Consider the following 26,607-nt stretch of genomic DNA (forward strand, 5'->3'; position numbering starts at 1 on the left):
GGAGACCACCTCCAAACCCAGCGCAGAGCTGCGGCATCCCCACCTTCACAGCCTCCCAGACACCCTTGGGCCCCTGTAAAGCACACTGAGCATTAACACTCCTATGCAGCCCCACTCCCTTTCACCTAAGGACACCAGAGGCTACACCAGACCGACTTTGTTCAGACTGAAATATCAGTCGCTGTGGACTTCGGAGGGCAACTGACAGCCAGCAGGGTTCCATCATGCAGGTGATAACGTGCGCGCTGTTTACGCTCGTCTCCCTCAGCCGCGCCGCGTCGGACGCTGACTCTTGCCCGGCTGTCTGCGAGTGCTCAGAGTGGAGGACCCACACCATCTCCTGCTTTGACATTGATATCCTCCCGAGGTTTCCAGCAAGCACAGAGACACTGTGAGTAGGCGTCCGAAACGCAGCTGCAAAAGTGATTCTGCTGAGGGTTTTCTTTCTTTTTCAATGTATTTAGAATTTAAAAATTGCCTTTAACCCCGAGGAAAAACCATTAGCCTACACTACAATAACACGAATATTCCTCCAAAGTGCACGCATGGGGATTTGGAGGCCATCTGTTCCTAAGTGGTTTTTCCATTTTCAAGTATCATTCTGTTAGTCGTCTGTTATTTTAAATCACAAGTGCTTAAGCTGTGTGGAACTTGTAGCAGTTTTCTTAATTTGGTTTGAAATAGCCAATCTTAACTCGACTTAAACATTACATAGATGTACTTTTTTTTTGTTTTGTTTCATTAGATTAACATCCAACTTTCAAGGTTATTGTTGGAACAATACAACTGCACTGGTGCAAAATTATTAAAGTACATTTTTTTTTTAATGATTTCCTTCACCGTCAACACAATTTTATATCCTGATATCGTGCAACCCCTCATAAACCGATCACTGCTGTAACAAAATGGCTGTAACGTATGATAGCACCATACCATTCATTTTCTATTTTTGTGCCATTTCTGCTTTTCTCTGTTGACTGGAACGCCATATTTTATTGAGCAAGCACCCAGCCTTTATTTCCTCTAACTAATTTAGCTGTTAATCATTCATACTCCTGTGTGTCTGTTCAGGAGGAATATAATGTGAAAATCTAGTGTTTTTTGGTTTGTTTTTCTTGCTTCTAAATGTATTGACCAGTTCTGCAACTAGCGATGAAAATAGAGCGAAATAACAAGGCTACCTCCTTACATAATGACTTCAGTTTCTTTTTCGACCTATGCAAACAGTCGCACAATGACAGCCAAGGTGCTATTGATGCGAGATATCAGACTACGGTGAAGAATCACAGAACCACCTCTCCCTCCCTCTCTCAAAACAGTAATTCCAGTAAGAGCAAGGCACAGAGAGGGGTAATATTACTGTGGAGGAGTCATTATTTTCATCATCAACTTTCTGGCAACTTTCCTTTTTTCAAACGACACACGCCTGGTGTGTAAAACTGAGGAAAGCAGTGGAATGTGTCCATAACGTTTTCAGAGAGTCCAAGGGGAGGTATCCACATTGCTTTTTTTGTGTAACAACAAAAAAATCCCACCTTGAACTTCCTAGATGCAATTATATATGTGCAAGAAAATACAGAGAATTGGGCAACTGAAAGAAAACAATGATCTGGCACCCAAAATAATCGTCCTACGAACTGTATAAACACCAATATGATGTCATCTGTCAGGACCTCTGAAAAATGTAGCAGGGCTTTTGCACGTTCCAAACTGCTAAACTACAGAGAGAAAATTATGCAATAGAGAGCAACCAGTGATCCGTGATCTTGGCCAATGGAAACACATACCCTTTAGATGGGCTCTTTGGTATGGAAACATCGTATTAGAAGTGTGAGAAAGGATATTTCCTTCTAAATCGGCACTTGTGAATGGTGAGTGCAACTGTGCTGCGTAGACATATGAACAGATCAATCTTTTATTTCCACGGCGCTGTCGTGGAAATAAACTAAACAGCTCCATTTACTACTACAGCCCAGTGAAATGCAATGCATACAATGACACGGGTCACTGTTGGCTATTATTCCGCATGCAACCCCAATTCCAAAAAAGTTGGGACATTGGGTAAAATATGAACAAAAACAGAATGCAATGATTCGCAGAGCTCGTAAATCTATATTTTATTCGCAATTGACTTCAGAAAGAATACCGAATGTTGAAGGGGAAACATTTTACCATTTAAGGAAAAATATAATTTACTACTGTGTAGCACCCACAGCAAATGTCTGTGAACTGGGGGAAATCAGTAGCTGGACCTTTGGGAGGGGATTGTCCCACTCTTGTCTGATATAGGATTCTAGCTGATTAACAGTCCTGAATCTCCTTTGTCATATTTTGAGTTTCCTGCGTTGGTGAAAGGTCTGGTCTGCACCCAGTCTTTTCTACTATGAGGCAATACTGTTGTCATAGGTTGAGGCAGGTGGCTGCCCATCCGAAGTCTGGTTCTGCCAGAGGTTTCTTCCTCTTGATGGGGGATTGAATCGAAGAGAAGTTTGCAACCTGTTGGTTGCAACTTTTATTTTTAATTGGCTTGGTATGACTTGGACTTATTTGGAATTTAATTAATTGGATTGGATTACAGTTAATTGAATTGTAATTGGCTTTAATTGGACTGTATCTTTGAAGTGCCTTGAGACAACATTTGTTGTGATTTGGCGCTGTATAAAAAAAACTGAACTGAATTGAAGAATTGATGCAGTATGGTTTAGCATTGTCTTGCTGAAATATGCAAAGCCTTCCCTGACAAAGACTTTATCTGGATGGGAGCATATGTTGCTCTAAAACCCGTATAAGACTCTCAGAACTGCTGGTGCCTTTCCAGCCGTGTAAGTTCCCAGCTCCATAGGCATGAATGCACAACAAAACCATCAGAGATGAAGGCTTTTGAGTGCAGAAGACACGACATCCTGGATTTACAAAAAGAATTTCAGAATTTGATTTCCATAGGTTACTGAGCCTCTGCCCATTTGTACTTTAGAGTGACTTTGCCTCTCTAAGGTGCTCTTCTATTATGAAGCCATGCTGTTGTAATAGGTGCAGTATGTGGCTTAGCATTGTGAAGCTGAAAAATGCAAGGCCTTTCCTGGAAAAGAGGCTGACTGGATAGGAGCCATTTCTGAGTCTTTTGATGACATACTGTAGATGATGGATTAAGTCATCTTTACAATTATACACTGAGGAATATTGTTCGGAAATAGCTTCACAAGTTGGAGACGTGCTTTTTTTTTTCTTGCAAATTGCTTAACCTCAGTAATCTTTACTTCTGAGAGACTCTGCCTCTCCGAGGTGCTCTTTTAATACCCAGTCATGTTACTGACCTGTTGTTAAGTAACCTAATAGGGTTTAAACATGTTCCTCCAGCAGTTTCTTCTTACTACCGCTTACTTTTTCAGTCATTTTCTGCCCGTGTCCCGACTTTTTTTTAGATACGTTGCTGCCATCTAGTTCAGCGAATATTTAACCTCAAACAATAAAATGTCTCACTTTCATCATTTGACTTCTTTCTATTGTTTTAATTATAAATAAAGTATTTTTTTGCGAGATTTGCAAATCATTTCAGTCTGTTTATATTTAAATTTCGCACAGCCTGCCAAATGCTTTGGAATTAGGGTTTTATTTAGAGGGACACATTCCAGCCCTACTCTGGTATTCTATGGTTTGCGATGTTAAACTATACCAGTATTACTCATCTCTAATACACTGTGGGCATACATTAAATTACCAAACTATCACTTGAATAAACTTGTTTCTCTTTCACACAAAGCCTGGGCGTAGGCTTCACCAATAATAACTCAAGCTAAAGAAAAGATTCTGGGCTATGTTGTTATAATCCTCATTCCTGCCTTACAGTTTATTGGAACATCTCCTCATCCTTGAATTCCAAACAACACTTTGCATTGCCTCCAACAGCACCCATCACATAAAATTATCTCCCGATCACTGCTTCAATTCACACGTTCACGTGCCTGGAGTGTTCCCTACAATTTCCTAACATTCCTGCTCAAAGTTTACCCAGCACCCTTTAGGAGGATAAAGCACGCCACCTAACACTGTCAACCTTCCCGATTAAAAATATCGACCAAATAAGCCAGAAATAGAATGGGATGTTCCAGCACATGAGGCGTGAGGAAGTTTGATGTTATTGTATTCATACTGAGGAATGATTGACCCCATTGGCTTGATGAGGTCAGTGGGGACTCAGACTGCTGCCAGGTCCAGCTGTGAGTTCAGTTGTGCAACTGACTTTTCATCTTGTGGCTTCTGACTTCTGCTAAAGTTGTTCCACCTGTTGGGTTGTGATTCTGTCAACTAAATACCTTCTTCTATTCAATGTATCGACCAAATACCCTCTTTTATTCATATTTTTCTTCCAAAGAGTCGGACTCTGTTATAATCTTTTAATGTGGGCTCAAACAAAACTTTTCCAGGCTTTCCTACGGTTTTTTAAAGTTGTTTTTGGATACTGGCAGCTTTTTTTTTTTTCCTCATTCATTTTCGGTCCAGGCCTTGTACTTGACCATTTTCCGAGCAATGTGTTTGTTTCTTGGTTACGCTATTTTACACAAACCTTTCAATCATTCAAACATAAAGAAAGGCGGCCTCTGAAGAGATGAATCAGTGTTGTGTATATAACAGAACAGATTACTTAGCAAAGAACCAATTTTAGATTGTATAGGTGATTTGTTACTAGCGATCTATCACAAAGAGGAATTGTTTGTTCCCATTTCTTCTGTTGTACCTGGGGAAATTTTCAAAAACAAGACAGGTTGACTGATTTTTCCATCAACAAGTTTATTTCCAAAGAACTATTGGCCAAAATCGTGGTATATATATCAACATTGTGTGTAGTGTATCCGAAAGGAATTTGAAGAAACTGGACAAATGGAGGACAAAAAAGAAGTGGCAGGTCTGAAATCCATCTCCTGTTCACTGAAGCCTCATCAGAAATGGTCTCCCTGGAAGGGTGGCTGTCAACAAGCCGTTCTTAAGGAAGGGAAACAGGGAGAAAAGGCTGAGGTATGCCAAATGACGAAAGAAGTGGACTGAAAATCAGTGGCAACAGGTCTGATGGAGGGATGAATCCTCCGCAGAACCCGGACCTCAACATTATTTAAGCTGTGTGGTATCACCTTGATAGAAAACGGAACAAGAGGCAGCCGACATCCAAAGAAGAGCTTTGGGATGTCCTTCAAGAAGCCTGGAGAACTATTCCTGAAGACTATTTAAAGAAATGACAGAAAGCCTCTATAAGAGGGTTCAGGCTGGGTGAAAGAATAAAAACGGTCATACCGAATACTGACTTTCAAGGTAGAATTGTACAAACTCTGTTTTGACTTTATATACTGTATTTCCATTTATGTTTGGTATGTTTCAATAAATTGCTGCACCTATATCCAATTTCCCTGTCAAAAAATACAGAAAGCATGGTTAGTTCAAGATTGTTGCACATCACTCTGCAGCTAACAGCTAGTTAGCTTGGCATAGCAATAATGACCAGAAGCACAATCTAATGCATAATCTTTTACATATGCAACATCAGATGTTTTTTTTTTTCGAATTAAAATTCAAAGGAGATGGCTGCAAACGTGTGTTGCCTTTGGACCGAGACTCTCACTGGTCTTGTGTTTGATATCTTTATGCTAAGCTAAGTTCATGAACTTAAAAATTCTCGAAGAAGAGTGATAATCTCGTCTAACTCTCGGCAGCAAACTAAAGCGTTTAAACTACTATTCTTTGTTCAGTTTACTTAGTAAAGACTTGTGTAGACATAGTAATGAAATATCCCCTCCATTATAAACATGAACAAACCAAACAAAATTAGCCAAACCACATAAATACACCGCTCTAATTCTGCTATTAACATAATAGTTTAGTTCAAACATATTTTGTGCAGGAAGACGTGCAAAAGTACTTTTCGTAAGACAAAATGTGAATGCAAAGCAGACATCTGTCTGTTTCTCCATGTCGGTGTGCACATGTGGATGGTTTGGAGTACTTTTAGTGTGTGTGTGTGTAGAGATTACTCCATGTGTCACTGGGAGTCAGAGAGGTGGAAAGGAAAGCACAGACACGCTAAAAAGCCTGCGTAGCGTGACACCCTCCTACGTCTGGACGATGCATTCAAATACAATATTTACCTTTTACAGCACATTTCTCAAACACCCAGAGAGTTCCATTTGAGAATAATTAAGAGGAAAAAAGACTTCAAGGGAAAAGGGAGGAGGGGGGTGGCACAGCAGTTCCAGTCCTTCAGAAAACCTCAGAATTCCTGGATTGGAGTTCAGACATGTGATAACTCATGATATTCGTTGTCCCTCAACCTTTAATAAAACAGACTGAATCCTAATTCTGTTTCCTGGATGGTAACAGATGAGCACTCATGTAAAAAAGTGGGATGTCGACCATATTTGAGCTGTGGCTGGGATTAATGGAAATGCAGACAATTTCCCAACCATTATTTTTGTACCGATACATTGATAATGGAAATTGTTGCTTTTACACTCTGCTCATACTTTCATGGAATAACTTTATATGTATTTATTTGTATATATATATATATATATAAAACAAGAGAGGAGTTTGCACTGAATCTCTTTGGCAAAAATGTAGGTTGAAATTTGTTGAGGAATATGAAACTGACCCGCTCTACCAGTTGCCATAGACCACATCTAAAGGAGACAGAGCTCCCAGTAAACACAGCTATGTTGTAAATCCACTGCTGACACCAGTATTAATTACACGGCCTCTCGCCACTTCAAACTCAATTCCAAACTTGATTGGTTTCTATGGTTTCTATCCAAAATGACAAATTGAGGCAGCAATTTTCTTCGTAAACCTATGAGATGGGCTCATCTGTCTTCTCCCAGCTGCCCTGTGGTAAAATGCATGCTGGTTATTTGGGTTCTAACTGGGGTGTCCGGTATCAGGATCTGCTTTGTGTCCCTGTGTTTGTTTGAGTTTGTCAAGGCGTATGCAGAATGCCGTGCTCCCGTCTTTACTGACTGCCGAACCGCCCATGTGAGTGTGATTCAGAATTATGGGCCAGATCTCAGTCTCTGAATTAGTCCATTGTTCCCCTGATAAACCAAAGGTACATGAAGATGGTGGCTTTGGGCAAACCTTTTATTTTTCAACCTGTTTCCAAATGGACACATGGTGCAGTATTTCTAGTTGAGGCAGGATGCAGTGGAATTAACTCTGTCTGCGTGTCCCTTGAGCCAAGGATACAACACGACAATCACACATGTGGCTACCATCTTAATCCCTTTCCTGAATTACTTTGTTTTGATTCCTAAATCCACCACAGCGAGATGTCCAGCAAGATCACACGAAAGAAATACCACAACTTTAAGGCAACATTTTGGGAGATACAGTGCCTTTATGTGCCTTTGTTGCAACGACATAAAGACTACATATCACTATTACACCTAAACCTGAAGCAACCAGTTATCTTAGAGAGCGAAGAGACTTGCACATTGATTGATAACTTTTTTTAGCAAATGTGCACCACAAACAAAAGTGTAAAAATGACAATTCACAGCTGGTTGGCAGAGTTTATTGCTTTATGTTTATAGATACAGACATGATAGCCGTTGACTGTATAAACTTTATACATAAACTTGCATAAAACAGATGGATGTAATCACTGTCATGTCGACTATGATTTGTGTCTCAATTTTGCAACTTCATTATTGGCACTGTGGCCATTTGGCAACAGTTAATCAGGAATTATTAATCAAGATGTGAAGCTTCTTATCAAGATTATTTATGAAAATGTTTTCTTAGGTCACCAATCAGTTGAAAAGCAGGGTCATTTTCCTCAGACTTTCTTAAAGTCGATGCAAACAGACTTACTTTGCGACTTTTTAAAACTTTTTTACTTAAATGTGAGCCTATTTCTTTGAAAATTTTAAAGTGCCCTTTCCTGATGACAAATGGTGAGTCCGGGTCCAATGGGCAGAGGAGATCGGTAATGTTTGTGTGTGTTTGTGCATGAGCGTATTGGCGTGTCTGCTTGTGAAAATGTGACAACTAGAATGCTCATCTCTATTTTTCCTTTAACCAGATGGCTTTTTGAGACCCGTCTATTGTCAGTGCCAACAGATGCTTTCGCCAGCACGATCAACATCTCAAGAATGTGAGTATTCTCATTTTTATCAAACTTGACATTATTTAAAAGGCCAAAAAAGGTTTCAAGATCTTGCATGGAATCCGATATTGACATTACATCAGCTTATAAATGAGTTGATCTTGCACACAGTCGTGGCTAAATTGGACTCTCACTCAGTCCAAGAATGCAGTTTGCAATGTGTTGCAATGCGAGCAGAAGATTAGTATTTCAGCATATGGATCAATGTTGTTAATCTACTTCCTTGGCAGAGCAATTCAGATTATCTCAATAAAGTCCTTTTTGTCTCTCTTTGCCCATCTCTCCCACCTCAGATTTGCTGCCCAAATTTTTTCTTTTTTTTAACCAAATCAAAAGGTAGCCAGGCATTATCTCCCATTTATCTCCCACCTAAGCAGATGACACCCTCCCTGTTTAGTACGACCACTGAAGAAACTAATGTGTTCCTTTTCCCGAAAGGAATGTTTGTCCTTCAACCACAGCAGGGTTTGGGCATTGGTTGACTACTCCAGCAGAACCCTTTGAGCATGTGGTCATTTTAGACTCCCAATAGAGGTGCAGCCTCTGTGTCAAGGTAAAATATACACTTGAGCTTTGTTCCTCAAGTGAGTCCAAGTCACACATGAGGGGAGATTTATGTCAATGGGCAGTTTTTGGTGAGTCTCAAGTCCACATAGCCAGGTGTTTGCCTGATTCTCTGCTCACTGTCCAAATGAAAAGATTATGTAACTATGTATATTTTAAGAATTTTTTCTGACGAGTAAGGAGTTTTTGAGATTGATTTGGTGCAAAGTTCAAGATTTATTTTAAGAGCATACATGTTACCAAGTAATAACAAATGGGAGCAGAGTGACTGATGACTAGGTAATCTATAGGCGCATGCCTGTAAAATTACCCGTGACTTTGGGGGCTTTAAAAAAGATGGAGTTATAGATTGAAGACTTTAGGATTGTTTAGGAAGTCATTTTCTTCCTAAACAAGTCTTAGGATTTTATTTTCGAGAAAATGTACCTTCATTCCTCAAAAGTCACAAGCGGAACAAAAGTAATTTTTTGTGTATCAGAGAGACAATTTGTTCAGCAGGTCTGGTTTAAGCTTTGTTTGTCCCTTTTAGATATATATCTGTGGATGTGAAGCTGCAGAGGCTGGAGAAGCACTCGTTTAACAGCCTGAGGAAAATCACCCACATGTGAGTAACTAAAGGCAAAGGGCACACTCTTTATTGATCTTTATTGATTAAGCTGTTCCATTTGCTCTCTGGAGAAGAAGAAAAAAAAAGCTTAATTTCGAAGCTCGCCAGCAGCAAATGGAAGCAGGCAAGAATCACATCAGGAGCTTATTTCTCCCTCTCAACGCTTAATGGTCCTCATCAAGGTGGTGCTGAGCAGTTTTTCTATTCTATGGGGCAGATAAAAAAAAACTGTTGTGGAAATGACTAAAAACTGAATTGATTAGAAACCTTTTAATTCATTTAAATAACTCATTAACTGCATTCTGCTAAGTTCAGTCTTACAAGCATGTGAGGGAAGAGAAGCTAAGCAGCAGCCAGCACTTAAGCTTACCTACTCATCTTCTTCATACCCCAGCTCTTATTAAAGCAGCTCAGGGGAAAAAGTCTAGCAAGGTGTACTTTATTCTTAATTAAGGGATAAAGATTTATGGCTGAGTTCCCCGCTGGACCACACGCTTTCCAGCAAAACACCTCCTAGCACCTCATATATTCTTGTGAGACTGTCTGCTTATGTAAACGATTTGTCCTAAGTAAAAGCATTCTGTGACACAGCAATTTGCCTGCAAGTGTAGCAATTTGAAAGTGACTATGAACAAGACCTACGGAAATGAATTTGACATGACCTGAAGCGTCATTTGGTTTTCATTTCTATCTTAATTATCCCAGTCTTTCCTTTTTTAGCTGCTGAATTCCAGATTTAAAAATTACAGACAGAAGCAATAATTGAAATTGCTAGCTGAGGGTTGTATCTGTGCTCTGAGGTGTATTTTGGATCTTCTGAGGCCCATTTGCCACTGATTGGTGCGGTGTAGTGCCATACATACAGTAAGATAATGGAATCTCTCTCAGGTTTCTTTCAGGGTCAGACGCAAATTAATGTTCCGCTTCCTGCTGGCTGCTTCAGGCAGACAGCAGCTGTGCATCAAGGACTGCAGTTGGAGCTAAGAATTCAAAGGGGGTTGGGAGAAGTTTGAATTGTGCCACCACCAATTGAAGCCATCAATTTCACAAATTTTTTTTTTTTTTTTTTTTTTTCAGTAAAACTAGTAATGTGTGATTATTTTTCATTGCTAAAATCCATTTCATTGCCGTGTTCAAGCTTTTCAATTAGAAGGGATCGCCAAAGGAAATTTAGGGGAATTTAGGCCAGTTTAAAACAGCTCATCCTCTCCTTTTCAACCATTCTTCTGTGCGTTTGGACTCAAACCTCCTCAAGGGACTTTGTATTGATTTATATTTCATCATTTCATGTTTTACGGTAGGAACATTCTTCTTTATTGGAGTAGCTTTAAGTTTTTTGCCTGTACACTAAAGAAAATGTTTCATAGTAACCACATATGATTGTATGCAAGGTCTGTGTGACATGTGTTTGCTAATTTTCATCAGTCCGAGAGAGCCAAAAAGGGTCCCTCTGACTGTGTGCAGTTAAAAAATTTCTAACTGTGTTGACCATGCACGCCGCAAACTAGATACATGTGCCACTATCAAGGAAAAAAAAAACAGGCGCAGAAGAAGAACAACAACATGGATGTTTATTTGAGGAAAGAGTGCAAGAGAGTCTACATTTTCCAGACCTTTGTAATGCTTCATTAAAAGAGTATAAAGACTGTAGACTGATTGATTGCAGTTGCATGGAAAACTTCAGCTTATCAAAATTAGTATGAATACAACCAAGTGTTTGTCTGCAGTGCCAATATGTCAAAGTGATCTTATGGCACTTTGGGCACACTGTTGCTTGCCATTTATACATGATTAAAAGTCCACCTCAAAAATCAAGTTTTTAACCTTTTTAACATGTTCAGAAGTTATTTTTCTATGTATTGCAAAGCCTATCATGAGCAAAATAAGATATGAGTGCTGTCTTAGCTAAGTGAGGTCAGACAGTCTGTATGTGCTACATAAATTATTACAACTGGCGGGCTAGGGCTATGCAGCATGCGCTGTGTGGAACAGATGAAATGAGAAGCTAGCAAGATGAGGAGAAGTGAGTACAGGTTAGGAGAACAAAGCACTCGATGTGAAGCTTTCTCACTTTTGCCCTGTGGAACAGGAACTAAACCCGGAAGCCACCAGATGCTGGATTTCTGGTCTGGATAGGGTCAGATAGCATGCTAATCAGAGTGCAAACACAACAGACAATGCCAAGCAAGAACTTGCATCCTCTGCGGTTACATGCCGCCATTCCGACATCCCACCAGTCCGACATGGGCCTCAAATTGTCGACACTTTTTTCCTCCTATGGTCGGAATGGCGGTACGTTTTATTTTATTTAAACATCCTGCCTTTCAGACAATTCCTTTAATAGCCTATTAAAGCCTTTTTTTTTTTTTTAGAGGAACTCCACAACTTCTCAAACCAACTTTAATAATCTAATATTAAAATCCCCTGAAATTTCAAATATCAAAATACAGGTATTAATGTAAATCGGGCGAGTCTGAAACATGTTAGATTAAGCAGAAATACAGTGTCAGTGACCTGTCACAGCAGCCAGCTGGAGCGGAGCTCTCCACAGAGCCCATGCTGTCTTTTGCACGCTGGCATCATCATGCAACATTAATAATTGCAATTACAGACATCAATGACAGCTCACCTGTGTCCCAGTGCTGCAATTAAAAACAATTTCATATATTAGGTTACCCAAAATGTATCATTATTATTATTTTTTATTATTTTATCAGTTTCAAATCAATAAGTGAACAGTGTTTGTCGCTCCTTTTTGTGTAATAAACTATTTGAATATCATTTATTTGCTTTTGGAGTGCGTTTTGAAAATGACCACAGACTCATGGCATTGTTAGGATCTGACGGTATCCGGCACACCTACATGATAGCTGTTACCCGCACACACTAGATTTATAGTGAAATAGTAACAACACAGCCCTTATGGATGAATCCTGAGTGCCATCATCTTTTATTTTTAAAATCCAAAATAAGCCCACATCCACCTGATCCTCCCATCTGACTGTAGATTTGACCCATAAATTATCATTCAGTATAAATTTGATATCATTCAAACATCACCAGGTTTGCATGTTGGGATGGCGGAATGACGGGATGGCGGGAATGGCGGTTGCCGCCCGCCCTTTGCAAGCCATGCTAGCCAACTGGAAGCCCACTTGCCCTTATTATATATATATATATATATATATATATATATATATATATATATATATATATATATATATATATATATATATACACATATATATGGCTCTGATGTGTGTTGCTAATATCCTGGGAGCACTGGTCCAGCTAGCAACTCCGAGTTAGGCTGGCTACTGCAGCTAACCACATCTGAATTGCTGAAAGTACAGAAAGTGAATACATTACCATCATGATACATCCACGTGCATGCAACCTTATATTATTAATTTGGCTTTCTTGTTCTGCTTTGCTTTCTAGTTCAAATATGTATGGTTGGATTTCTTTTTATTAGCCGAGTACTTTGTAGCTTACCTGTAGAAGGCAGCAGTCGGAGCTGTCTTTTTATAAAACCAGAGAGTGAATCTTCGCTTTCTAAAACAACTCAAACCTGGATAGTCTTCCCTGTGGCCATTACTTCTGCAAAGATTTACAATATATACTGTATATATTTTTGAATTTTTTTCACAACAGCTAACGGAAAAGTTGTTCTTGTCGTGACAGAATCACTTGAAATGATTCCTATCTGCAATTCCTTTTAGTTCTGTTTTACCTTAACTCGTTGCTTTTGGTTTTACTTTACAGTTTCAGATTAGTCTAACCACTGTCATTGACCTAAATCCAAGCTCTTACAGCAGTACAGTAAATAAGATTAGCAACTATCCTGTAAACATAGCATGTAGCTTTTAGCAGCTAAGAAACCAGATGTTTTTTTCAGGAAGTATGGGAGACCAAAGCAGAACTAAAAACAGAGCATTAATCTTATATTACAGCTACATTTCCCATTCTACAAATTCCACAATTGACCAATTGGCTACCACTCCCAATTGGCCAAAAAGAATTTGACCAAAGATACTTTTTTTTCTTTTTGTCTCTCGTTTTTTTTCACTCAAACATGCCGGTCTGTGTTTTTGTCTGTGCTCGGCGGGGCTATTTCCTCTTTGATGATGAGGGTACTGTTTACATTGGCACAAGGTACCAGATTCAATTTTTCAGTAAGGCTGCTTTCAAGAGCGCTAACCTTTTCAAACTCTCTGGTTAACATGACCAGCCAAAGTCTACATGGCTGGCCAAAAAAAAAGGAGGACCACCCATACAAACGCAAACCTTATCAACAAATAATCCAAGTACAAGGATTATCTGTCAAATCTCCAACACTGCTCTTTGAACAACTGTTTGGAATTAAAAGAACTGCAACGGAGATTCAGCAGTTCTGTGCCCCACTTGACAGATTATATCATGATTATATTTCGCTGACATCTGACAATTCAGTGTAAGAATTAGCTTAAACTCTTGGAAGACAAACCTCATCCACTCAGGGACTTTTCTTCAGACACCTTGCAAACGAGTTGTCCGAAGAAGGGCCAGGACACATGTTCCTGAGAACCACATGGCTTCAAAGAGCAGAGAGAAGTGTTTACTCTGGCCAGGGAGGACCAGAATAAGCATGCTAATGAAACACTAATTGGACTTTGCTTCCTTTCCCTTCTCTTGTCCCTTGGCATTCACCTTGCTCTGTTCCCCTAAGCAGGTGTGAGGATTGTGCAGTGTGTATGTCACATGTCACTCACGGCCATGACACTTCGCTGGAGCCCAGAATGGGCTGAAGTTTAAGGGTAAGTGCATTTCCAGTAGCTGACACCTCTTTGTGCTTGTTCTTTCAGAGAGATTCGTAACACAAAAAGTCTGACGTACGTTGACCCAGAAGCCTTTAAACATCTCCCAAACCTTAAGTACCTGTAAGTATTTTTCAGAACAATTTTCTCTCTTTTAGAATTCATTTCAATGACATTGAGATTGGGGGTGATTCCTGAAACGGAATCATTTTGATAGTGATTTTGATGTGCTCATAGTACTGTATGCACGGCTTAGTGAGGTTTCAAGCAAAACCCCCTAACCCTAACCCTAACCCTTACCCTCCAAAACGGTGGTGGAACATGGTTAGACAAGAATGTGTATCTCCGGTGCCTATTAATTACTCAATTATAAACTTATTTTCAAAAGTAAAACTAGCTCATTGACTGACTTTGGATTTCATGAAAGTTGTTGAGGTTTTTTTAAAGTGGGATTGAGATCCATTTGTTTGCTGGACATGTCAGCGAGTTGGTATGCGTTTTTCCTGAGAAAAAGATTGAATGCTCTTTGCTCTGTGACAAGATACATTCTCATCCTGAAAAACTGCCTCCGCATCAACCTCTTTTCTATCAAGGACATGAGAAAAGTGTCCAAAATGTACTGGAGAGGGGATGACTCTGGTCCTTTACCTGACATCAACCCCAAATCATCGATGAAAGTAAATGAGTGACAATTTTTTTTTTTTTTTCAGGCAGGCATCTTTATATGTTTCACTGGACCTGCACAGAAAAAATGCAGCAATTTTAACTGATCATATACAGTCCATTACGGCTTCTCTCCAGCCCACCATAACCATGTAATTCTTTAATTAATTAATGGTTTAAGTTTAGCTTTTTGGATAAAAAAAAATCTTAATATCTTCCTTGTTTGACGTGTACGTTTCGCTTTCACAATCTTCCCATTTTAATTGTACTTGCTTCAAATTTTAGACACAACTGAATGGGAACAAATACATATTTAGCAACACTTCTTGCTGTATTCATTTCCCGAACAAGGTTTATAATTATTTCCATTGTTTCAGCTAATGCTTCCTTTGTTGGGGCCATGTTTCCTGTCTATCGAATTCAAATTTAGAGCCACTTTATCTGTCCCAAAGGGATAATTAAAAGGCACTCAGCCAGGTGAAATGACTTTTCACCTGTTTTAGCTTTTTTTTGTCTACCTGAAAACTATATCAATCTTAATCATTCTTTTTTTGAGGTATGTTTTTAAAAGCCAGAATGTTAAGCTGTTAGATTAGATAGCTTTGTGCCATTTCTGATGTGCCATTTTTTCATTGACTGAACGTCACAGACCAGTGGCTATTTAAGTCTTTTATAGTTTATGGTTTCAAGTAGGAATGGGACTTGATATGTGGGGCGACTGTAGCTCAGGAGGAAGAGCAGTCGCCAATCAGACGGTCGGTGGTTCAACTCCGGCTTCCCCGGGCCACATGCCGAAGCGTCCTTGGGCAAGACACTAAACCCCACGTTGCCAACCGATGGATCCATGAGTGTATGAATGTGTGTGAATGAGTGAATGTGGTATGTAGTGTTAGAATCTAACTGACCTTTAACAGTCCAGTCCACTAAAAAAAGCGCTATACAACTACAGTCCATTTACCATGTGAATTTATTCATACCAATGAGGTTATTGATGCTGTTTACAGATCAGGTTCTTAACCCAATTTTCTCAGAGGAAAGAAGTGCACTGGACGGGTTTTCAGTGTCAGCAGAACTGCTAACTGCTTTGGGTCTGAAATCTCAAACTAAATAAGCTTTGAGTTAAGTGTCTTGAGTGTCAACTCAATACAAATGACGTGAATAGCAGCAGTAGAGCATCAAATACAAGGCACTCCTATAAACACATCCAGTACTGTGCAGAAAGATGTTTCAGCATGTTCCTGGTAGAATACCATTAAGCTGATGAAGACTAAAGCATGAAGCATTAAGACGAGTGCTGTAATCACCTTCCTTCATGCAATGGGCTTTACTTTAGACCGTTTCTTTTTCTGCCATGACTCCATTTTTATGGCAGCATGTATAAACACACGTGCACTGTTCTTTCTTCTGGCCTGTGCCAGTTTGAGTCTGAATTAATGGACACAAGCGGGAGAAATTCAACTCCCAATCTCTTTTTCTGGGTCTGTTGCCTTGTATTATTTAAGCCAGAAGTTAACATGTTAACATGTATTTTAAAAGTCCAGTCTTAGTCAGACTGACACAAGAATCCGACTTGACTAAAGTTGTGTAAACACCCTGACTGGAGATTTTTTTCCAAGTGGCCCAAGCAATCCAAAATCTAAAAAAAATCCTACCAAAATCACTGGTTTCACACAACAAGATAATCCAGTTGAGGACTGAATCGCTCCTGCATGTATATGCTCAGCTAGGCTCAAATGGGCCAAGGCATTTTAACTTTTTGTAAAAAAAAAATTTGTAAAAAAATAGTCTATTTTAATACAGCTGAATTTCAACTAAAGTTGCCCCTGTTCACAGATTTTAAATTCTTTCGTCAGATGGATACAAGGGTCAGAAATTCGATTGAAAATCACCTCAAGACTGCATGTCAACATGTGATCACCCAAAGCACTTCCAGGCTGTCGCTCTGCTCTAATAAAATCCTTTTTTTAACCTCAGCGTCATCTGACCAAATCCCCATTTATGCAGCCTAAAGACAACAGTTGAGCAGTGAATTCGGGTATTCTTACCTCTTCGACGATCTTCCACAGAGCAAGTTCGGAGTGGCAGAATGTCTCGAGCGTTTTTCTCACGCAGTCCATTGTTGTGATGTTGGACTTACTTCAGTCCCTTCCATGAATGTCAACTGTTACATGGTTGGAGGTCTAGTTAAATGGCCGAGTTAAGTGGTAACGGTAGCTCGAGTGAACTGTGGAAGTAGCCGTGCTTAATGACTCCTTGAGTCGGGCTATTAAATTAGCTAGGCTCAGTAAAATAATTATTAAATGAAACAGTCTTGTCATGAAGTCTTTTGTTTCTGGAATTTCCAGACCCCCCCCCCCCCAACTTAACTGGTAACATTGGTATTGTAATACCTGTTTTGTTTTTTGTTTTTTACCTTTTTAAACATAATTGTGTCTTTTTCACTCAGAGGGATCTTCAACACTGGCTTGACTTTCTTCCCGGCTTTGAGCAACATCCACTCCAATGATATGAACTTCATACTGTAAGTTATTGCCTGCTTGCTTAAAACTGCACCAGCAGTCAATCATAGTCAGCTGGGAGTAACTCCTGAAGTACAGTTCACAAATAAGCTTGTTAAGACCATCATTTGCCATTACCTGCCCTTTCCTGCACTATATTTTATACTTAAGGAACAGGAAGATGAATCTGCTCTTCCTCTGCAAATGTACCCTTTAGTCTTTCATGATTTTGTCAATGTGTCAAAGTGAAGAGCATGGAAAGACGGCAAAAATAGTTTCTCCTTCTTTAGAAGATTAGCAACTAAGAAATGTGGTTTAACTTATGGGAAATTCCAGTTCCACCGACAGGGCCACTCTCCTCAAGAATTTCACTGGGTTCTACTGATATATTAGATCCTACAATATGTGGTTGCAAGTGCATTTGGTCCGCTTCTCCGTGTCCGATCGAAAAGAACTGCAACCACAGACACATTTCTGTGTTGGCAGTCACTTCCTTTATACGCCAAATCTAATAAATGTTCATACCCAGCTGTAACACTTGAGAATATAGACATCCACATCACATTTCTCCCCGTGCTTCTATCCAGTGAAAGGTCTATATTTATTGCACCACTTCATTTCCTCTCTTTTCTGTATCCTCCTTTGCAGGGAAATTGTTGATCATCCCTACATCACCGAGATCCCGGCCAACTCGTTCAGTGGCATCACAAGTGAAGTGCTGACAGTGTGAGATATAGGAGCAGGAGCGACACACACACACACACACGTCAAGATAGAATAGAATAGAAAAATACTTTATTCATCCCCCAATGGGCGAAATTCAAATGATTAAAAAAGATGCACACACGTTCTCAAAAGAAAATGTGCAAAAAAGAAGAATTCCCAAAAACCTAATGCAAATATGTACACAAAGGAAATGCTAAGATAAATACTATAGTAACGCTGTACCATTTCTCTGTTAACTTTGGTCTTTATCTCTAAACTTTGCCAAAAAATCCTAAAATAGTCCCTACTAGAAATCTGGACTGTCCAGCATGACTTCACTTTTAAAACATGTCCTCACCCTGACCTCACTGGAGTCTTACGGGGATAGCAAAAACGAGTACACAGGCATCGACTCGCACAGCGAGGAACTTGTATGTATGCGGTTAGCTTTGGGACAGCGGTAAGTGGGGTAAATGTCGGGTAGAAAGAGCCACAAAATTACACAGACAGAAAAAAATCTCACCATCAAATAGGAAATAAGTAGTCCCCACTTAGCTCTGTCACTCTTGCGGGGAAACAGAATAAAGATCAGCACATGGAAAGCATTTACATTCAGTGGCTTGTTTGTTCCACCTAAAAGAGAGCATTTTCTTTCATGTTACTGTGTAAACGTGTTCTTTTGTTGCAGCATGCTGTATGGAAACGGCTTCAGAGAGATACAACACCATGCCTTTAATGGGACGAAGTTAGATCAAGTGTAGGTATTTCTCCTTTGTGGGCTGAAACGCTGTGCTTGACTCATTTGATTTGATTTAGTTAGAAATATGAAACAGTCTGGCATTTTGGGAAATGCTAATATTCACTTTCTTACCGTTCTTACCTTTTTTCATTTTTTTGGCTGAAGGTTGCCAATGAGACAATGGGCAACCTTGTCTCATATTAGCTTAAAAGCAGCTTGTAGCTTTTAAGCTAATATGTAGCTAAGTTAACCTGCTGCTTGCTTTATCTTTATATTGACAATGAAGCAGGATGAGCTTACAGTTTCAAAGCTTGTTTAGAGATTATAGAGACACTGTTTTATTATATGTCATTGAAGCTCTGGCGCTTGGACGCTGAAAGCAGTCAGTTTAGCGAGCTTCCATCTTCACGTAAATGAAGTTACTCACCATTTTGGCCGGATTAAGCCATTGCTGACATCTGGGATGTGTATTTCTTTACCCAAAATTGCACTGCATAAGCAAAGGGATCACAGTCAGTTCTCTGTGGGCCGTCTCACATGTACTCAAAAATGCCTAAGTCCGGCTTCTTGATTAGTAAGACGGAGTTCTCAAGGGAAAATGTTTCCAACAGTGAATAACAGGAAGCCTGCTTTAAGAGTTCCCCTCGAACATAGCCTATACTCAGTGTCTCCGAGACCAGCCCCATGCTTGTTTATTTAATGGTCTCATTCGTATAATCACCAATCTGTGAGGATTCCTCATTTTTCTCGCAACACGTTTTCACCCTCCGGTCCAGAAAAACCCACATAATCAGGATATGAGGTATTAATGACATTAAAGTGAGACCCCTTACTTCTTTTACAACACCTAAACTCAGCTCAGGGTTTATAAGAGTCAAATTAAGCCATCGGCCTGTAACTAGTCAGTCTTACCACACGGGTGTTTGTGTTGGCGCCTGATCTCCTCTGAGAGGAGAACTGATCTCAGCACAGCGTGACCAAGACAAACACACCCCTCACAGGTCTATTATCCTTATTAGATTTAAGGGATTTGGGGAAGATGTGTAGGAGGGTGCAGCATGTTTTAAGTACACCTTTGTATCTTATGCTGTTTAATTTGAATCAACAACATACAGAAAGTGAGGCCTTTTTCCATCAGCCCCCCGACACACGCACACACAAACACAAAAGAAAAGATTGAATAAACACAGAAATATGCAGAGATGAGGCTTGAGCCTCTGTCTGACTGAAATGTGCAGAATAGCTTTTCTTTTAATAAACTTGTACATGTGCTTTCCTGTCCAGTGACCTCCACAGGAATAAGTATTTGACCAGAATGGATGACAGGGCTTTCGCAGGAGCCATCAGCGGCCCCGTGCTTCTGTAAGTGTTTGCTCTTATCAACCGTTTGCACTTAAACTCTGATTAAACACACTTCTACTCGTCATGATTTGATTTAACCGAACGTGTCAAAATCCAATCTCAAAATATCACAGGTTTGTCGCGCTTGGCTTGAGGCGTAAAACTTGGTGTTTTACAGAAAGTGCTATGCAAAAAAAGTGCAATGAAAACGAGTTTAGGGACTAAGTGATGATGTACTGAAATCCCATGACTTACGAACACACGCACGCACACAGGGCTCTAAGAAGAACCGTTTATGTTGTCCATGCTGCTCTTTGTCAGCAGGCTTTCGAACAGGTTTCTCTCCGGTTTATCTCTCGGACTGAAACAAACACCATAAGAAAGGCTGAATATTTTATATCTTAAACTTTAAGATGATAACAAATCACAACGGCACACATTAACCGGTCTTATCTGTAAAGGAAAACATTGGGAAATACTACCAATATACTTGCCAATGGACTCCGTTGCTGAGAGTTAGCGGAGATAAATGATCAGTTTTCGAAACAATATTAAACAAGTGATATAATGTGTTGATAGGCTGGCTTTCGAGGTGCTGATACAGAGATTTCGCAAACTTAGAGGAGAGCCGTGCAAGCTTTTTCCTGTTTTCAGTCAGTTTTATTAAGGCGGCTGCTGTCTGTAATCTAATATTCATAATAGATATTGATATAGATCGTCCATTTGAGCTCTCAGCAAGTCGGCAAAATGTATCCTCAACGTGTTATAAGTGTTTATTTTTTCATATATATTTTTAGAACTCTTGGACTTTTCTCACATTTTTCTCTCCTCAAACACACCACCTGCAGCAAAACCCCCCAATGGGGGGATAGATCAAGAACCAATAGCCCTGTATTAGTAATTACTCGCATTGTGTCGAGTTACTGCTGCCTTTAACAATGTCCTCATTCATAATGTGCAGACTAGGTGACACATGTCTGCAAGACAGGATAGAGTAGAGATCATTCCCTCACAGCTGCGATGAAGTGACCAGGAAATCTGTGTGCAAGCATGTGATGAAGGAACTTCAGACTTTCTCAGATACTGTTCATCATATTAAAGGATACTTGATGCCCGCACGCTTTACCACGGCTATCTGGTTGCCGTTGAGGCTCTGATCGAGCCGTGAAGTGTTTGGTTAGGTAAAAGAGTTTTTTCTTTTTTTAGTGCAGGTCGTCCTCTGTTCCACCGAGGAACATGTCCTGACTGAGGTCACCTCCATGAGGTCATGAGCTAAACATCTGGAAATGACAAAATCAGACTTAAACTCAGAGGGGCTGCCTTACACAATGAGCCCCACGAGAAGAAAAGAGAGCAGAGGACAGAGAAGTGGAGAGAGCAAATGGGACTAAAAATGGACAAGCTCTTACCAAATATTAAAAAAAATTGCCTGCTTGTGTTTCTTTATTTGATCAAATTAAGCAATGACTTAGAGCGACGATGGGTCAGAAAACTAAAGAAAGCAAAGGAGAACTTGGACTCGGCTTGGTCCCTGGAAGGGGAGAGTGTCCAGTGTGGGACACTGGAATGTCCTGATTATGGGATCACACAGGATGTTGGTGCGATTGTCTCCTTTGTCTCAGTGAGGTTAGCCTGGCTTTGGCATGATAGCCCAAGAAATACCGTATGTAATTACTTAAAGATGAAGGACTGGGGAGTTCATGCAAGGAAACAGATGGAGAGTGTCACTTAATCCATCTCTCGACTCTCTGGTCTCACTGTGTCTAGTACTTGCTTATATACCGACGGTTAGGGTTCTGTTCTATATCATGACTTGAGCCCCTTTCTTTATATTAGCATGCAAATACAACGTTGTGGACTAGGGATAGCCTGGTCTGAATGTTACAATGTGATTCAGTCACATGTTTTGACCTGTTCGTATTCCTTTCAACTCCATAGTTGTCTTTTGTCTGCCAACGCAAATACAAAAGGGGTCAAAATGACAAGCACTGAGCAAAAGGGTTTGTTTTAAAAAGGATAATAGTAAAATAGTATGAAAGCAAAATGTACTCCAAACACAATTACTGGCATCCCACAGTTGTCTTGGCAGAACTATCCATCAGTCCTTAATGGCAGATTTTAGCTCTTTCCAAAGGTTTTCAATAGGATTTAGGTCATGTCTCCCTGCCAACTAGTTTAAAACAGTCCATCCTGAACCATCTGCCTTGCTCTTGGGTCTGTGCTTCAGGTTGTTTTGCACCGAACCAAAGAATTTCCCCTTAGACCTTGTTTTATGAGACTTGATAATGCTCAGTTTCACTCAAAAAAGCTAAATGATAACAAGAAAAACTAACAAAATAATTAGATTTCATCATTCATTTGGTACATCCTGTGCTTTCAGTACCAGAGGCTGTGAAGAGCCCCCACAGCATGACATACCTCCACCGTGTTTCACTGAAGGAGTGTTCTTTTCCTTGTGGGCTTCATTTCATCACCCATAAACAAACTGATGCACTGCATTCCCAAAGAGTTCTACTCTGGTTTGTACGTAGAGCATTAAACAAAGAGAGACTGGGACTCATCTACGACTATGCCTTTTAGTGGTCTACTTTCAAGAGTGTGCAGCAGATGGTAGGGGCTGACACCACCAACTCTGGTCAGTGTAAAGCTCTAAAGATGTACGAAGTACGTAGGCCAGAATTACAGAGCTAATGGTGGATTTCCCTTTTTCTCCTGTCTCCTCATCAAGTTTCAGTTTAGCAGAATGTTGATTGAATTTTTCTTCACCACTTTCATTCCTTGTCTTAATTTCAGGGACGTGTCCCTGACGGGGGTCTCCTCCCTGCCCACCACAGGCATGGACTCTCTGCGGGAGCTGAAGGCGCGCAATGTCTGGGCTCTCAAGAAACTGCCGCCCATCAAGACCTTCAAACACCTCATAATCGCCAATCTCACCTACCCCAGCCACTGCTGCGGCTTCAAAAACATCAAAAAGAAACGGGGGTGCGCTTTCCATCAGCTCTTGATTTTGTAATTGGCGTTTGTGCCAACAAGAAACCAACCAGATTAAGTGTGTGCATGGTGTGTGAGTCTTAGTATTTCATGTGGATCTTGGCAGGGATTGAAGGCACACTGCCATGTTTACCTATAACCTCTTACAGCGCTGACATAATTAGTCACTCACCGCTGTTATTGCAGGAAAACGGTTATGTCAGACTAATCATGACTCAAAACTAGATTTCCATCTCTTCATCTGGATATGCAGTATAAATTACTTAATTATGCTTGTGAAGTTTGCAGCCAGCTATGTTTTTTTTTTGGTCTTACTTAGAACTACATTATTATTTAATGGACTCAATCTTCTGCACTGGTCTGCATGTGTTTTTCAGTTTTTTGGAGTACATCATCTGCAACCTGACGGCTTTCTACGACCAGCATCACAAGCGCTCCGTGGGGCCCCTTCGCATGCCTTTTCTTCAAGGGGACAGTGTTGTGGAAACGCCTCCAGACCAGGAGCAGAGCGACGGAGGTCACAGAGAGTCCCAGCAAGACTTGAGGACAGAAGACTTCCGTGGCAGCCTCCACTACCACACCTACTTTGGGGGCCAGCCAGATGAGGAAGTGGGTTTCGGAGAGACCCTCAAGAACCCCCAGGAGGACAACAGCCAAGACTTTGACAGTCGCTATGATTATGTGGTGTGCGAGGAAGAAGAGGAGGTGGCGTGTGCACCGGTGCCCGACGAGTTCAATCCGTGTGAGGACATAATGGGTTTTGGCTTCCTGCGAGTGTCCGTCTGGTTTGTGAGTTTGCTGGCTGTTCTGGGGAATGTGGTGGTGCTCCTGGTGCTGCTCACGAGCCACTACAAGCTCTCAGTCTCCCGCTTCCTCATGTGCCACCTGGCCTTTGCAGATCTATGCATGGGGATTTACCTCCTGCTCATCGCTTCCGTGGACCTCCACACACGGTCTGAGTACTTCAACCACGCCATAGACTGGCAGACGGGCGCCGGTTGTGGACTTGCAGGGTTTTTTACAGTCTTCGCCAGCGAGCTGTCCGTCTACACCTTGACTGTGATCACCCTGGAAAGGTGGTACGCCATCACCTTTGCTATGCGGCTGGACCGCAAGCTGCGTCTGCACCATGCGGCAGCCGTGATGTTAGGCGGCTGGATCTTCTGCCTGCTCCTGGCCCTGCTCCCGCTGGTTGGGGTGAGCAGTTACCAGAAGGTCAGCATCTGTCTCCCGATGGACACCCAGTCCACAGTGTCTCAGGTCTACATCTTGGCCGTATTGGTCCTGAACGTCCTGGCTTTTTTCGTCATCTGCGCTTGTTACTTCAAGATCTACTGCGCAGTGCACAACCCTCACTACCGCTCTGGATCCAAGGATACGAACATCGCCAAGCGCATGGCTGTCCTCATCTTCACGGATTTCTTGTGCATGGCGCCCATTTCTTTCTACGCCATGTCTGCCGTGGTAGATCGGCCCCTTATCACCGTCTCCAACTCCAAGATTTTACTGGTGCTCTTTTACCCCCTTAATTCTTGTGCCAACCCGTTCCTCTATGCCATCTTCACTAAGGCCTTCAGGGGAGATGTGTTCATCCTCCTCAGTAAGGTGGGCCTTTGTCAGCAGCGAGCACAACTCTTTAGAGGCCAGACAGTCTCATCAAAGGGCAGCAGCGGGACTGTCCAGGTCCGAAGAGAAAAGGTTAAGAAAGGAGGGAATGTAGGCCGTGACGTGCCCATCCACCTGAAAAGGTGCTCAGGACATACCTACAACAAAGCAATCAGCCAAAAGGCCAGCCCTGAGGAAATCCAGGGCGTTGACACGTGAGCCGAACACAAGCTTGAGATCGTAAAACGAAACAGGTTCAGGTGGGAGAGAAGAAGCCTCGAAGTGTTCCTGGACCGGTCCGTTTGGATATTTAAAACGATTATGAATCTGCCTCAGGTCTCAGACAAAGTTCAGCTGTTTTCCCAATTTCGGCTGTGATGATTTTACGGTTCCAGTTGTTGGAACGTATCAAGTGTCACTGAAACATGAGCCCGACTTCATCTCACTCGTAGGCTTTCGCATTCCAGTGGAAGGGATAGAATTATACAGATATTATATTCAGGAAAACAGCAAGGGTAATAGTTCAAACACATGTAACAATAAGCAAAACATATGTTTTCTGTAGCTTAATTATATATGGACTCCAGTTCAAATGATACAAAAAAAACATAGCACAATATCTTCAATTTGCAATGATGTGACGACCTTTCTGGGGCACATTATGTGTGATGATTGTGTTGTAGGACAGCCTGCTGGCTCAGTGCCGTTCAACGGTGGAAACGTACCCAGTTTAAGACGATACAAAAACACAGCATTTCTTTTTTACCCCCCATCAGATTAACACTTGTGTATGATGTAAATATGCGATAACGAATGGAGAACTATGGACCAAAAAAAAGGACACATTTTTTTGTCTATTTTTCTGAGACTTAAATGTAAATACGAACGTGCGCAGTATGGTTCAGAGTTTGGCTGTGATGTTAGAAAGCAGATAAAGGACCATTACAGCACAGGTGGACCGTGTCAGTGTGCTTTTTATTGGTGGCATAAACCTGCACCAAACTGATGTATTGCTTAGAGTAATAAAATATGTCTACTTTAGTTCATTATGTCATTTTTTTGGTTTTATTTAATTTGACCGAATACGGTCGGAGACATATTTTCAATATTAGCGTTTTTTTTTGTTTTGTTTTGTTTTTTTTTTACAAATCACACGCAGGTATGAAAATCATAAATCCATACGGTTCAGGCCGTGCCTCTCCTTTGGAATGTCATGGTTGTTTTTCTAGCACGATCGTGATGTTTTTCCATCCTTCTACGGAAACTGGTGACTTATACAATCAGGGGAGATAGCTCTCCTCTTGCTGGTAGAGCCTAAAGCAAATATAGCTGACACACGTGTGGAGCTTGTGAGATATTGAACTAATGTGCGTTAAAGGACACCCTCTGCAAATAGCAGCGTAACATCTGGTTAGCATTTAATCTGCGAGGTGACGCTTTCCTCCATCTACAGATGAACAGGAGGGACTTTCCACGAAAGAGGGATCATTTGCGGACCGCGTTTGATTTTGTTTGCATTTTTTATTTTTATTTTTTTGCATTTCTGACCAGATTCCAGCACAGTTTGGGAGAAAAAAAAAAAACCTGTGCAACATTCCCGGCTCTATATCACTCTGATGCATGAGTGGATGTGAAGTGTCTAAAACCTCAAAACTGGAAGGACTTCCAAGTTGAAAGTTGAAAAAAAGAAAGAAAAAAAATGAAAGAGTGGCATCTGCTCACATTGTTCCAGACTCGAGTCGCACCGTAAATTCCAACCTAAAATTCAGCAGGATGTTTTCCACAGCTTTATGACGCCCAATCACCCACTGACAGCGTAAGAGCGCGGTGTGGACCGTTCAGATCCAAAGCACACCGAGCCCCACGATGATGGGCCTGGCTGCGTTTGTGAGGGCCTCCCTCCCCCCGCTGCCACTTAACATCAACTCACAGGTCAGCGGTCAGAAAATCAA

General features: G+C 41.0%; 1 protein-coding gene across 1 annotated transcript; it reads left to right on the forward strand.

Moving 5' to 3' along the window:
* The first annotated feature begins 224 nt into the window (after nucleotides 1-224).
* tshr (thyroid stimulating hormone receptor) lies at nucleotides 225-24,926 on the forward strand. The gene is made up of 10 exons (XM_075458472.1): nucleotides 225-391; nucleotides 8,063-8,134; nucleotides 9,240-9,314; nucleotides 14,162-14,236; nucleotides 17,223-17,297; nucleotides 17,923-18,000; nucleotides 18,668-18,736; nucleotides 20,003-20,080; nucleotides 22,853-23,041; nucleotides 23,428-24,926. The coding sequence occupies exons 1-10, from the start codon at nucleotides 225-227 to the stop codon at nucleotides 24,872-24,874; spliced, it is 2,325 nt and encodes a 774-aa protein (XP_075314587.1). The 3' UTR covers nucleotides 24,875-24,926.
* Nucleotides 24,927-26,607: the final 1,681 nt, after the last annotated feature.

This window comes from Odontesthes bonariensis, chromosome 24, assembly GCF_027942865.1.
Source record: "Odontesthes bonariensis isolate fOdoBon6 chromosome 24, fOdoBon6.hap1, whole genome shotgun sequence".
Taxonomy (NCBI): Eukaryota; Metazoa; Chordata; class Actinopteri; order Atheriniformes; family Atherinopsidae; genus Odontesthes; species Odontesthes bonariensis.